This window comes from Chroicocephalus ridibundus, chromosome 9 (assembly GCF_963924245.1).
Source record: "Chroicocephalus ridibundus chromosome 9, bChrRid1.1, whole genome shotgun sequence".
NCBI lineage: Eukaryota > Metazoa > Chordata > Aves > Charadriiformes > Laridae > Chroicocephalus > Chroicocephalus ridibundus.
This window is the reverse complement of record NC_086292.1, coordinates 21,483,949-21,498,535: the sequence shown is the minus strand read 5'-3', so window position 1 is coordinate 21,498,535 and position 14,587 is coordinate 21,483,949. Positions and strand designations below refer to the sequence as shown.

At 52.2% G+C, this 14,587-nt stretch overlaps 1 protein-coding gene across 5 annotated transcripts in view; it reads left to right on the top strand.

The window, feature by feature from the left end:
* FHL1 (four and a half LIM domains 1) overlaps positions 1-14,587 on the top strand; it is a 33,814-nt gene that overhangs the window by 16,883 nt on the left and 2,344 nt on the right. For 2 of the 5 annotated variants that reach the window (XM_063347353.1, XM_063347351.1), the window contains exons 1-4: positions 3,992-4,122; positions 12,622-12,803; positions 13,537-13,714; positions 14,193-14,362. In XM_063347353.1, coding sequence (XP_063203423.1) covers positions 4,101-4,122; positions 12,622-12,803; positions 13,537-13,714; positions 14,193-14,362 — 552 coding nt within the window. In that variant the 5' untranslated portion in view covers positions 3,992-4,100. The other 3 variants (XM_063347356.1, XM_063347355.1, XM_063347354.1) reach the window with 3 other exon arrangements.

Sequence of the window (14,587 nt, the reverse complement as noted above, 5' to 3'; positions counted from 1 at the left end):
TGCTCTGGATGTGGGTACATCTCGTGTGAGCCAGGGTGTCTCTGTTTTGTGGTCACTTGAGTGTCTGCAGGATGCTTCAGGGGTGCATCCTTGAGTGCTGAATGGGGAAAATTCCCCGCCAGCGCTGGGAGCAGGAAACACATGGGATACTGAGTAATTGGAGAGCTGGATCAGCCCCAGGCGTCAGTCCCGGATCCCAAACCTGCCCAGCATTCCTGTGGTGGGGCTGCCGCCTCCTCTGTCCCACTGATGGACCGGCCACGAGTGCAAAGGCGGGCTCGCTCTTGTGTCCTCTTTCCTCTTAAGCCCAACTGCTTTATTCATTGGCTTCCTGCAAACTCTGTCTTTATCTATATAGATAGATAGATATAGCTCATATATATATATATATATATATAAATTTTTTTTAAAGTTATTTTGTTTAGTTTCTGCTCCAGAAGAGCCAAGGGAAGTTTAGCTGGGGTCTGCAATAGGTTGGGCAGGAGGAGCACTCTCTGCTGCGGGAGGACACACGTTGCATGCAACCTAAGATAAATTGATAACTTAAAAACCTCTGAAACTGCTGTGCTGTTATTGAGAAGGAAGTGTTTGTGCAAATGGCGTGTGGGAGCAAACCTGGATGCGGAGAGCAAACCCCTATGCTGCCTGGTGCAGCCCTGGCTGATGGGACCGTGCTGGTCCTGTGCTATTGCTGGAGCGGGAGAGCGAGCATGGAGCGAGTCCAGCGCCTGCCGGCACGGCAGGAAGAGTAGGAAGAATACGGGGCTCTTGTTTTATGGGAGCTTGGTGAATGGCTAGTGTGCTTTCCTCTGCAGCTTCACTGTGCATTGCGAAGCGGTGCGTATGGAAACAGAAGGTACAGCGTTACCCGAAGAGGTGGACATGTGCTCCCCTCCTGCTCGTATTTACTGCTGCTTGCTTCTTTCTTTGATGATGGTGACTAAGAGTTCATCAATGCCCGGGTTATACCGGCTCTATTTAGGACCTTCTGTCCGTTGAGTGACAGCAGGATGTGTGAGCAAGCTGAGACACCCAGACCTTTCCTGGCAGGTTTGTTAAGGCAAGAAAATACTCTGGAAACCACAATGTGAATCATTTGTCTATCCGAGTGGATGACACTATGTCCCAGCCATGCCGCTTTGCAGTCAGACCTGTGGGGGGGGATCAGTGTGTCCAGACCAGCTCTCTGGAGTCCTGAAAACCTACAGGACAGGTTTAACGTTAAAAACGTGAAAACCCAAGCCTGCATGCCCTGCTGTGCACCCACCGCCGTGTCTGTAGTGTTCTCTCCTCTGGGACCCATGAGTGCAGGGTGCTGGCTAGCAGAGAAGGGCTCAGACAGGGCTGGTACCCCTCCTGTCTGGGCACTCTCTCCTTCCTAGGTGTTTCTGCTCCCTGCCATGTTTCACAGGGCAACAACGTCCCTCCTTGGCACTTGTGCCATACCTTGCACCACCGGTGTGTTTAATCACCTGGGTTTGGGCGGACTTGGGGGGGAGATGGGAATTGTCCAAGGTCACATGGCTAAAGCCAGCCAAGAAACCAAGAGCAGCCCTGTCCTCTCAGCAAGGATTTTTCCCCAGCCTGTCCCTGCTACACTGGCCCAGGAAGCCACAAATGCAAATAAAATGGCGTTTTTATTACAGACTGCTCTGGGGAATCAGCAGAGACTTTGCAGAGTGGGCTGTGCCATGAAATGCTGCTCCGGGGAGCTTCATGGTGAAGCTTCACAGGCATCAGCAGGGCTGGGTCTCCCTCCTGTTTTTTGGCCAAGCTTTCCTTCTCACACCTCCTCCAGCCCGTGCCTGTTGTCATGCTGCAAACAAACATCCATTTGCACACGTGAAATATTTTGATGGCCAAGTGTCTGTCCCTGCTCTCCGCATGCCTCCACAGTGCTGTCAAACTGCTGCTGAATTGCAGCTGCCTCTGGGGTGGGACGTGGCAGCTGCTGACACTGCACAGCAGCGTTATTCCGCCTTTTGGGATGGGCAGCAAGGGTTACTGCTTCTAATTGAAATACGAGGGTATTCCGGGGGAAGTAGGAAATGACTGCCGAGGGGGAGGGTGCCAGCTCTTTGTGTAGGGAACTAGAAAGGAACAAGAATAGTTAATGGTGCAAACTCTACGTGCATTGCCAAAAATGAACTCATGTCTGTAAATATTACACTGCATGCAGCAAGATTAGCACAGGAAAATACCAGTTGTAAGGGTTCCTGTTACCATCTGAATTATGCAAACAATTTGCTTGAGTTTATAGATGAGCTGGGGCAGAATGACGCTGGGTTTTTCCTAGCCAAAGTGTTTCAGTGTGCTAGTATTTTAACATGTTTCCCAGCCCCAATCTGCTACACAAGTGGATCTATGCTGTGCTCTTTTGGGACGACATGCTGTCATGAGATGCTTGAGATGATGTTGAGATGTTGATGTGTGCTACCTGGGAGCCCTAAGATGGGTGTGAAGGCCCAGGGAGTCACTGAGCCCAGTGCTGGGGCTGGAGGCTGTGTGTGCCCTGCCATGTGTGGGTGGTCGAGGAGGTCTTGGGACCTCCACAAGTGAGAAGCAGAGATGTTCCTGGCTGTAGCAGGGCCTCTTGGGCTGAAGATGCTCAGGACTCTCTATCATGAGGGGAGCCATAGGATGAGGGGGAACAGTTTTAAATTGAGAGAGGGGAGATTTAGATGGGATATCAGGAAGAAATTTTTCACTCTGAGGGTGGTGAGCCCCTGGCCCAGGTTGCCCAGAGAAGCTGTGGCTGCCCCATCCCTGGAGGGGTTCAAGGCCAGGCTGGACGGGGCTTGGAGCAACCTGGTCTGGTGGGAGGTGTCCCTGCCCTGGGTAGGAGGCTTGGAATGAGATGATCTTCAAGGTCCTTTCCAACTCTAGCCATTCTATGATTCTATGCTGTTCAGAGGCCAGACACCACTGCGATGGGCTCTGTGGAAGGAATGACAAACATTGGCTCTTCCCAGTGGCTGTCAGGAGGTTAAATGACTTTCCCACGGCCATGCAGTGAGTCAGTGTCAAGGCAGGATTAGCAGCTGGGCCTCCCTGGCTGCTGGCCCTGAACGTGCGCTGCTGCCGACTGTATAAACCAGAGCGAGCACGGCCGTGGAGCTGCTGCAGCCTGCGCATTCCCATGGGAGTGAGCCCTGAACCAGAGCTCCCTCCGCTCCCTGGTGTGACTTGGGTGGAAATAGGTCAGTTGGAGCTGTGGAGGTGGGGTCTCCCAGGGAGCTTCGTGGATGCCTGCGTGAAGAGGACAGAGACATGAGCCAGTGCTCCCTACAAGCCATGTCCTGGGGAATGGACCGCACCATACTGTTAAATACTAGAGGAGGCCCGTGTTCATGAAACCAGATTATCTAAGTGCTGCTGTTCGGGGACTTGCTCACTTTGAACGCTTAATGCCTTGAGTTTCTTTAGCATAAAAGCTGGAGGAGGACCAGGTACAGCAGTTTTACTGGCAGTTAAACTTCAGTGTGACGCTCATGTTGAAGGCAAGTCTAACCCCCTCCACAAAGGTATCTTCTGTTACTTCAGTGGGCTCTCAGCTGCGTCCCCAGGGCTATAACCCATTGCATTTATGGGCCCAACAGCCAGGGAACAGCCCCTTGCTGGTTCCTGGGACTGCAGCCCCTCCAGCCCCCATGGGGCCATGATCCACCTCTTCCCTTCAGCAACAGCAGTGCAGAATTAACGTTGGGTCTGTAATTTAGCTCAGGACTGATATGAGACACAATCTAGCTCTAAAGCCAAGGCCAAATAGTACTAGCATGGGGTCAAGTTCCTGAGGCACGCTCTGCCTTTGGGACTAATTTGGGTGCTGAGTAGCTGGGCAGGTATTTACATGTTGCCTACAGAGACCTAGAGGTCTCTGGATCCTATTCTTCTCCCTCAGATCACCTAAAATGGTAAGAATTTTCAAGGGGGATTAAGGTTGTGATCTCTGGGGAGGGGAGTGGACATCTGGTAGGAGTCCCGTCCATATTAATAGCCTCCGTTTAAATGTATGTTATCAAACGGGGCAGCTCCTAATCGGCCAAGAGACTGTGAACTCTGTTATCTAAGGGGCTGCTGGTGACTCTGGGCTGCTAAGCATGGCTTTCCACAGGCACACAGGTAAAGTGGACGTGCTGCTGGGTGTCGTGGGAAAAGCCCTGCGTGTGCAATGCCTGGTAAATCGGGAGGAAGGTTTTGCTAACAGGCTCCTGCACCAGCAAAACAACTCCTTCGAATGCAGTCTTAAGCCTCAGCAATCTGCAGCTGTAACTAACGATAGCAAATGGGTTTATAACCAGTGTGTGGGACTGGTGCTGGGAGCACGGCGGCGGTGGCCTCATCTATTTTTGTAAAATGGATTGGCTGGTAAGTGCTTTTGTATGTGCTGCTGTGGGAGGGCTGGGGCTCAGCCGTTATTTGAGGAAGCCTAGGTGAAAACAGGGGATGATGATGCTCCTCCTCGCAGTGAGCTTGCCGCAGCAGCTATTGCAGTGAGCTGGGGAAACCCATTGCTGGGGAACCCCCCCCCCTTCTTTATCCAGTAAGCTGTAGCCCTATATGTAGTACCAAATTGCAGAGGGGAGCGTGCCGAAGCCCGGCCTGTAAATCCAGATGGTTTTCTCTGCTCTGGTGGGAAGTTGGTGTTTACTCCCTCTTCTCTGTGTTTGCCTCATAGATCAAACAGTCTGACCCTCACCAGTGATAGGAAAATGTTAGCGTTTCCTTCCCATTAACACCGACAGCAGTTTTGAGAGCATGTTTTGCATGTCTCCCAAGGCACGCAGATGTGTTGTGTCCTCCCATCCGTGACTAAGCTACTCTAGCCCTCCAATGACAGCCAATTGCCAGTGCTTTGGGATTTTTTAAAAGCTTATCCAATTCTTAAAGCTAACCATGTTTGTGTGTGAGTCCAGCATGTATTTACATGCAGCCCTACATACATGCCATTACATACAATGGCAATGCCACCGCATCTTTTGATGCGACCTAACCCAAGGGGTGGACATACCTGGGGAGAGGATGTGAAGCTTGGGGCACAGCTCCTGTGGGCATCAAACCGAGCTGCGGCACACCGGGAGCCAGGGAACAGTGGCGCTCATGAGTCTCTGTTGGGAACATAGAGCCTCTTCCAGACTGGGTTGGACAGTCACAGCCTGCTCTTCAACTTCATGCTCAGCCTCCCAGGACAGGGCACGACTACGAGCCTTCTTGCATGGCATGTAACTCCTTAGGATTTGCTCGTGTGATGCAGATATACACGATGCAAGGTACCTTTCTGCGTAAAATCGGACCTCTGTGGTATCATTTTTAAATGCCTTAAAGGTGTTTAAAAAGAGCAATCCACTCACTTAAAATGTAAGACGACATTTACATTTTCAACTTCACCCTGCGAGACCGACTGATGCTGTGGCGTCCTTTCATTATAGTCCCAGCTGTATCTTTCTTTTCTTCCTCAGGGAGGCGTGCTCCGGGGCAAGGACCCACGGATTTGATGTTGTGCTCTAATATAAAATGCTGAAGTGTCTTCTGAGCAGATGCTGCAGTTGGAGCGCTGCCACCAATGAGTTATAGTGAAGCATCCAGGGGAGCCCTTCTCTCCAGGGTGGCGGCCGTGGGGCGCAGGGGGGTGAATTCCCTGCCACAGGAGACAGCCTCATGTTTGGCTCCTGGGGGCACCTGGGCACGAGAAGAGCATCCAGCTACTGAGGTGGGGGCAGATCCGTACATAGCTGGGAACGTAAATGAGGAGTCTCAAAGGTCAAAGCTTAAGGCAGCCACAGAGTAAGTGAGCTGCTGAGCAGGGCTTTTTTTTTTTTTTTTTTTTTTTTTTCCCCCCCCCCGCTTTAGCTGATTTGGTTTGTTTTGAAAAGTTTGAACTTCACTGCTTAAATCCTGCCCGAGTGCCCAGCCTTACTCTAGGCAGCGGTGCTGCACTAAGGGAGCCTTGTTAGCCTTAGCTGAGCTCTGTATTAAGTGCAAAAGCCAGCCCTGGGGGAGGTGTTTGCAGGGCTGGAGCAGTGTGTTGGTTTTTTTTAATAGCACGTCCCTACTTCCCTGGGGAGCTGTGGAGATTTAATAATGATTGGGATGTGCTCAGACACGGTGGCAATAGGACCGTAGGGAATGTTTTTGGCAACCGCCTGAGGAACTTGGAGCCGTTCTTGTTCTAAATAAAGCAGCTTCCATTTTATCAACAGACTAATTTTTGAATTATAGAGTGTGAGACTTGCACGTGCCCCAGCCTGGCAATGGGAGAGCACCGCTCTCCACTCGTCCCTGCCAGCTCTCCCAGCAAAAATGACCCGCAAGTGATTTCTTTCTTTCCTTGTCATCCAGGGCAGCGTGCCAGTGACCTTGAGGCGCAGTCCTGAGCGTCGCTTTGCATTTCAGATTAACAGGACTCTTCTTTTAAGAGTATTCCCTGGTATTTATAGCAAGCCACGCATAGAGAAAAGCTGAGAATAGTAACTCAGGTGACAGAGCAGGGGATGCCAGGTTCTGAGCTGGAATAGGCAGATCCAGCCAACGCCTGGCGGGGTGGGAGCCATGTGCGCTCAGTCTGCTGAGAAAAATAAAATGGATGGAGAGTCAAAAGGCAATTGCTGTTTTCCTTCCATATCACCATAGAGCATGCAGCTGCATGTAGGGCAGAGGGTTAACACCTTCATCTTGTTTCCTAAGTGGCAGAATAGTCTGTAAGGTTAAGTAGTTTCCCTGGTTGTTTTCCGAGACCACACTTCAAGTTCTTCCTTGGTGGTTTATCACATTTAAACATATTCCCCAGAGACATTAAGACATATCCTGTGTTAAGTGCTTTGCTTATCAGCTATGCTTCAGCTCCCTTTGCAGAGTGATTCGGTTTCATTTGTTGTGCAAAACACTGTGATGCCCAGTGGTGGTCGCCTGAACTGGGAGGAACCAACCCAGGGGCCACTGGAGACAGGAACCTACAGGAGAGGCACGGCTTTTGTGGGGTGTCACAAAAAGGTGGTCTGTACCCTCCTTTCCATGCTAAAGCTTGCCATGCTGCAGGATGCAGACGTAGCCCTGCTTGTGAGCACTAGCTGGGACAGCCGTGTGACTGCTCCACAGCATGGTGGCGGCATGGCTGGAGGTACTGGTGGAGCCCCGACACTTGAGATCTTTCTCTGAAAGATGGAAGGCATGGTTGTCCAAGGGCTGAGGGGCTGTTTTTGAAAAGCAGGAGATGCTCTCTGGGGACAAGTGGTTAACTGGCACCTCTGTGGTCAGGTAAATGTTAGGGTTGAATTCCAGTGGGTCTTCACGCCAAATACCCTGATACTCGAGAAGGCCACTGGTCTGGCCAGCCGCCCTCATGCTGTAGGCAAATCCATCAGGGAGCTACATTTAGACAGTGCCCTGCCAAGGTTGGTGGGAGAGGGACACCTTGCTTAGAGGGGGGGTTAGTTTCTGGAAGTATTGCTGGCTTTTTCTTGAGCTCTTATTTTTATTGAGGGTCCTCTAGGCTATTTAGGGATGGGCATGTACTGCACTTCACCCTCTCCCCAGCAGCCTGTGCTCTCTTCTCGCCTGTTTCTCTCCAGCAGAACATCCTCTGTGCACGGACATCAGCCTGGGCCAGAGAATAGTTCCAGACTGTCCATACTTTTCCTCTCCAGCCCTTCTGTGGCTCCAGAGTAGAGCTGAAATGGGGTTTGGATCGGTACATGTCCGCAGGGTATGTGATTCTCCTGGGGTTAAACAGGAGACGCTTGACGGGGCTGCCAGCTCAGGGCCAGTGTAGTCTGGTGCAAAGGTACAGCCAAAGAAACTGCGTTCAAATAACTTCCAAGCTAAAACACCTGTGCGTACTGCTGTCATTTTAAGCACACCACTGTGAAATGAAGCACCTACGGGTTTAGTACTTTGCCTGATGAGAGCTTACCCTCAGCACCGAGTTTGGCGTTGCTGTAGCACAGTTTGTAGCACTGGTGTGAATCCCCACTGAGTGCTCAACAGCTGCTGCACAGCTTGTGTGGGGAAGGTATGCAGTGTGCACTAAAATAAAGGCCCCAAGGAAGAGAGAGAAGGAGTCATGGTTTTTCCGTATACCCAAGTGTGTCATTAGTTTCACGGCTTGCCTATTTTCCAGACAGCAAAGACAGGCCAGGCTTAATATAGCTGGAAGGTCTGGAAAGTTAAGCTGTGGGGATGTGGTGCAGCTGAAGGGTGAACAGGTTATCAAGGAGTTAAACATCTCCAAACCCACAACCTGCTGCCAACCAGGCTCTAGAAGATATATGTATTTTTTTACAGAGCACAACAAATACCCATTTTGTCTACTTTTGAGGAGAGGAGACCGGACTGCTTAGGGGAGCAGCAGTAAGAGGCTAAATGTTTCTTCCCCAGAGCAGCTCTGAAGTCTCCATGGACACTTACTCCACTCTGGGAAAGCGCTCCGGTGGTCCCAGCACTGCTGGTACCGGCATGGGGCCCTGCTCTGCCACAGGCTGGCAGCTTTTGGGGCTCTCGTGCCCCAGCCCCTGGATAGGCTGCTCCTGTGGGAGGGCTGTAGGAGACGGTCCGGCTGATGTGGGCTCTCAGCACAGCACGGGTGAGCAGAGACCATGAGCAACCAGCATGTTTGCTGGGACGATGTGGTCAGTGTATCTTCACTGCAGGTGAGGGGATAGAGGTGCCTTTCCCAGGTCGAGATCAGGGATGATACTGATGAGGGCAGAAAGCTCCTGGAGCAGTTGGAAGCAAATTCATGCCCTAACCTAGGTACGAGAGGGGCTTTTTGGTCCATGAGGTGGCACAAGGTAGGCAGAAGCTGGCACGTCTGCATGTACAGCCCAGCTCCTGGGGCTGCCGGGCCCACTGCTAATTGTCTGGGGAGTTCCAAAGCTGCTGTGATAAATGTCTGTCTCATGTTAGCATTACATGGGAACACAGGATTATGTTACTCTCTGAGCCATGTGTTCACGATTACGTGTTCTGGTTGAAAGCAAACCTAAACCTGAGATCTGGAATGTTTCGATACCATTTGCCCTGGGCTTCGTGCATTCATTTCTTCTAAATTAAACTCGCTTGGTAGAGCTCTGCAGAGCTGGCCGTGGCTCACATATTTTCCACGTTCCCCAGCTGTTTATTTGTTTCATTTACTTGAACCGGTACAAACACAACCCTTGGCGTAGTTGTCAGCAGGACATGGCCGTCTCCTGACCTTGGCAAGGCGGCGTTTCCAGACCTTGGTCCCCATGGAGTGCAATTCCTGCCAGCTCGGCCTCCGGCCTGCTTCTGTGAGTTTTAGGGGAAGGGTGTGAACCTGGTGCCCCGCCTCTGCTGCAGCCCCCCTGAGTGATGCTCCTCTCCAGGAATATCTGTCTTGCTTTCTGGAAGAGAAATGCTCCAACTTGCTCTGGCCCGAAGTTATCGAAAAGGTGGCAAAGAGGAGGCAGTGAGATGGCTCTCGGATTTTAAAATCTGCAAAGTAACAGTGTGAGTCCCATCTCCTGTGTCCTGTGTTCCAGCCCCTCCTTGTCTTGCAGGTGGTACTGGAGAAAATCAGCTCCTTCATCACCAGTGCGCACAGCATCTTCCCCTACCGCCCATTCAGCAGTTTCCTGACCCCAGAGATGACGCAGAAGAGCTCTGAAATAACAGCAAAGCGTTCATTTGCAGGCAGGCACCTCCTCGGGCTTTGGGGCTGTATTGGGGCTGCTCATGGTGTGCTGCCAACAGTATGTCGCTCCCAAAGAGAAATTGGGCCGGCAAAGGAGATGGTGAAGGCAGCAGCCACCCTTCACTGCTTTCTGCGGTGCCTGGGCTTGCTGGGCAGGGCTGTGCTCTGGTCAGGACCTGTTGGGTTTGATGTGTCCTTGGCTGGTGAGGTAAATGTGCAGTGCTGCGCCTCAGAAAGGTATCAGCAGCCATCCCTCTGGCCCGGGGACTCCCATGTCAGCGGGGGGATTTCTTGTGCTGACAGGCTGGGCCACGCAGTTGACAGTATTTACTGGTGTGGGCAGGTGTCCAAGAAAAAGCTGTGTAAACAGGTCCTCGTGCCATAACAACACGGCAGTCATAGAATTGTAGAATGGTTTAGGTTGGAAGGGAGCTTAAAGATCATCCAGTGCCACCCCCTGCCCTGGGCAGGGACACCTCCCACCAGACCAGGTTGCTCCAAGCCCCGTCCAGCCTGGCCTTGAACCCCTCCACGGATGGGGCAGCCACAACTTCTCTGGGCAACCTGGGCCAGGGGCTCACCACCCTCACAGCCAAGAATTTCTTCCTGTGCAGCATCATCCCACAGCCACGGGCGATCCCCACGGGGTCCCACTGACCCAGCCAGGAATGACATGCCCTCTCTACACCCCAAAAAACCCAAGCCCTGTTTCAGTTTATAAAGGTTCTGGGCTGGGAGCAGCACGGCTGGAATGGGTGGCCATTATGCTGCTGAGCTCCATCTCCTTCAGGCAGCAAAGCAGACCCTAAACTCCAGGACTCAGGAGGGTGGTCTGAGGTGAGGCTATGTGATGGAGGTGCTAATGGTCCCCTCCACCTCTCAGCAGGAAGCAGCAGCAATTCTTATTGCCTGGCCACATTCTTCTCCCTTTCCTTCTTTGCTCTGGTGCTATAGCTCTACCAGGAAAAGAATAATTAAATTTCCTCTGTTGCCAGATGTTTCTCCCATCTGGTGGCTGATGGTGCAGAAAGCTCGAGGCTGCGTCCTGGGTTGTTGGCCGTGCAGAGGAGATGGGGCTTCGTGGTGGTGCTGGGGGCTGCGGGGGCGCGAGTGGCATGGGCAGCGATGGAGCTGGGTGTCTGGGACTGTGTGGGCTCGTGTAATCCTGCCCGAGCTCTTGCAGCCCCCGCGCAGGAGCGTTGCTGGCTTCCGCTGAGAAGGGGCGTTGGGGAAATGGAGGGAGCCCTTAGCAGAGGGGGTCTGGGAGGCCGAGGCCGGGCGTGAGGCTGGGGGCGGGCGTCTGGGGAGAAAGCATGAGTGTGCACCTCCAGCCAAAGTGGAAAATCCGCTGGTCAAGAGCCCCCACGCCCGCTGATGTGCTGCCTCCCACATAACTGGCCGTGGTGGAGTATCACACCTTGGCAGAGCCCTGCTGGAATGAACTGAAGAAGTTTCTTTACATGTAGGGAGATCTTTTTGTGGGTTGGGTTTTTTTTTGGTTTTTTTTTTTCCCCTCATGACTTTATATGTGAAAACCCGGTGGAAAGAGGCAGCTGGAAGCTGCACAACTATCCAGCACAAAAGGCCTTGGAGGGCTGGAGCTGGCTGTGGGCTTAGGCTGGAAACTGCTCTGTTCCCTTCATGGTTGGCGGTGATTTCTGTGCACAAATTATGCCGAGCCTCCGCCAGGACCTCGCCGAGGCCTGCAGTGGGGCTGTCCTTAAGCAACTAAGTGGTTCTCACTGAATGATTAGGTATCGTCATCCTTGCTTGATGTGAAATATGTAAATAAACCAGCCTAGTATCCTTCCTCTCAAGAAGGCGATGGGGACAGGCTGCTGTGGGACTCTGCTCTCCTGGCCTGCAGTTGTGTTCCCAGAGCGAGCAAAGCTCGCCATGCCGCACTCACAGCGGGCTGCACCCCAGAGAGCTGCGGTTTTGTGCTAGGCAGAAATCTAGCATTTGTATCTTGGATGGCTATTAAGGGAACTGAAAATATTTGTGTTACTAATGCATTGCTTATGCTAACTGTTAGGGGCAAGCGCAGCGCTTCCAGCAGCGGGGCGGCCCTTCCAGCACAGCCAGGAGCTGGCCTGCATCGCATTATGCTGTAGCCTGCGTTTTTCTGAGACTTCATGGCATTTCTCTGCATCCTAATGGCAATTTGTGACCCTGGAGGGGACATCCAAGCTGCCTCCTTTAGCAGGTGTATGAGTTTTGTGACTGCTGCAACCAAACCCAGGCTGTTTCCTGCACCCAGCTTCCCTGAGCGTGATGGTTCGTTAGCCGAACCTAGACCTTAAAGGCAAGGCTGGAGGCACCTGGGAAGTGCCAGTGCAGTTGGTAGAGGTGTTGTGTTTTATAAAACACTGAGCCACCGGATAGAAAAATTACTATAGAATCAGAGAATGGTTTGGGTTGGAAGGGACCTTAAAGCCCATCCAGTGCCACCCCCTGCCCTGGGCAGGGACACCTCCCACCAGACCACGTTGCTCCAAGCCCCGTCCAGCCTGGCCTTGAACCCCTCCAGGGATGGGGCAGCCACAGCTTCTCTGGGCAACCTGGGCCAGGGGCTCACCACCCTCACAGCAAAGAATTTCTTCCTCAGGTCTCATCTCAATCTCCCCTCTTACTGTTTAAAACCATTCCCCCTCATCCTATGACTCCCTTCCCTGATCCAGAGTCCCTCCCCATCCTTCCTGTAGGCCCCCTTTAGGGACTGGAAGGGGCTGGAAGGTCTCCCCAGAGCCTTCTCTTCTCCAGGCTGAACCCCCCCAGCTCGCTCAGCCTGCCTTCAAATTGCCCTAACAGCGCTTGCACAGAAGCTGCTTTCTCTACCAACAGACCCTTGAGGAGTGTGACACCACCACATGCTCGTTGCTAAGCCATCTTCCTGGTATTTCTTACTTGCCTAGACCCAAGAAGCTGGAGCAGTTATCCAGGCTGTAACTTTGTCCTCTTTCCTCTTGCAGGGCCTGGCAGTTACACCGTAGGCACCATGTCGGAGCGCTTTGACTGCCACTACTGCCGTGACGCGCTCCAAGGAAAGAAGTATGTGCAGAAAGAGGGCCGCCACTGCTGCGTCAAGTGCTTCGAGAAGTTCTGTGCCAACACCTGCACTGAGTGCAAGAAACCCATTGGAGCCGACTCCAAGGTGAGCGCCGAGCAGTTAAATGGGTGATGAGAAGATGACAGGCAGACGCTGATAACCCTCCCACTTGTTTTCCTGGTTCCGCTCTGTTTATGAGCGCCTGTGTGAAAATGAGTTCTCCCGAGTCCTCTGGCTGATGGGCCACGTGGACACCAGCGCCATGGGCTCAGAGGCACTGCAGGAGGGATGCTCACGACGGGCTGCTTTTGCACAGGAGCTAATGTTGGCATCTAGATTCAGCCGCAGGAACTGCTGCAACCGCTGAATTGTCCTGCAGAGAGTACTGCAGGTAATCCAGCCTGCACAGGGCCCCAAGAAAACTCATCTTCTGGGCAAAGCGCTCGGGAACCTAGGGGCTGATCTGTCAGTTTGTCAAATGTTTATTGCTTTGTGTTTATAAATAATAACATATGCCTGAACCTGAGGGAACTTGACAACCGAAGCAGCCCACACTTGCACAACTTCAAATCTCAAAGCTGTCGGTTTCAAGCATCTGCTGCTACCCTGAAAGGCCACAGTGAATGTGTGTTTGGTTAAATGTCAGTGAGTTTGGTTAGATGTCCTTCCCGTAACTGCTTGCAGATGAGCCGCACCTCCAACCCCTGAACGCAGCCGTGCTTAGGGGCTAACGACTCCATCCTTCCCTGCCAAGGCTGCTGAGCCAGCAGCTTGGTTTTAGAGCTGCTCAGCGAGAGAGAGAAGGGCTAATTGCTCGCTCCATTTCTGTTCATTCCAGGAGCTGCATTTCAAGAACCGTTACTGGCATGACAACTGCTTCCGCTGCTTCAAGTGCTACACGTCCTTGGTCAACGAGCCCTTCATGCTAAGGGAGAACAACAAGGTTTGGTGTAGCAACTGCACTGCCACCGAGGATGCTCCCAGGTGTAAGGGCTGCTTCAAGCCTATTATCGCAGGTACTGGTGCCAGTGAGAGAGGTGCAACTAGGGCGAAGCCACGGTGGTTTATCAAGGCTGAAGTTAGGGGTATGGGCATCATAGCAGAAGGCTGGAGCACCACAAAAAGGTGCAAGTTTTGACTGTTGCTTTCACCCATCCATTTTATTCAAGCGTTGAAAGGCGGCTCTGCAGGTAACCCTCATGGGGGAAGTTCGTCCCAGTAGTTAGTCTTGACGCATTTCTACCAAAAGCTTTCCTCTGTAAATCAAGGTCCTCTTCTCAGAGAGGCTCAGGCACCTCTCTGACAAATATTTTAAGAAAATCTAGAATGCCCTGGCTAAAACCAGATACAGAAATTAACAGCTCATCCCTTGACCATGTTACAATTGAAGTGCTGGGCATAGGTCTTGCCTGCAGGTGTGCTACATCACACAGGGTGGGGAGTTTTGTCACAAGCCTGAAATCCCACCTAACAAGTTATTTCTGTCTGTTGTAGGAGACCAAAATGTTGAGTACAAGAAGATGGTCTGGCATAAGGACTGCTTCACCTGCAGCCAGTGCAAGCAAGTGATTGGATCTGGGAGCTTCTTCCCCAAGGGTGATGAATTCTACTGTGTCTCCTGCCACGAGCATAAGTTTGCCAAGACCTGTGCTAAATGCAAGAATGTAAGTCCTTGCACTTCGCAAAGGCAGCTGCCGGAACTAGCCCTTACTCCTTTGGGAAGCTAGGAGAGTCAACCAGTGGACAGATGACACTGGAGCCGTACCAGTGCTTATGTTCTTTCCTTGGGATAACTGGTGCAAGCAGCTGGTGGTGTAATAATGTGAGAGTGCTAATGGTTCTTGCATGTTATAGCATCTGAGGGGCTTGTAGGGTTATCTGATGGCAAC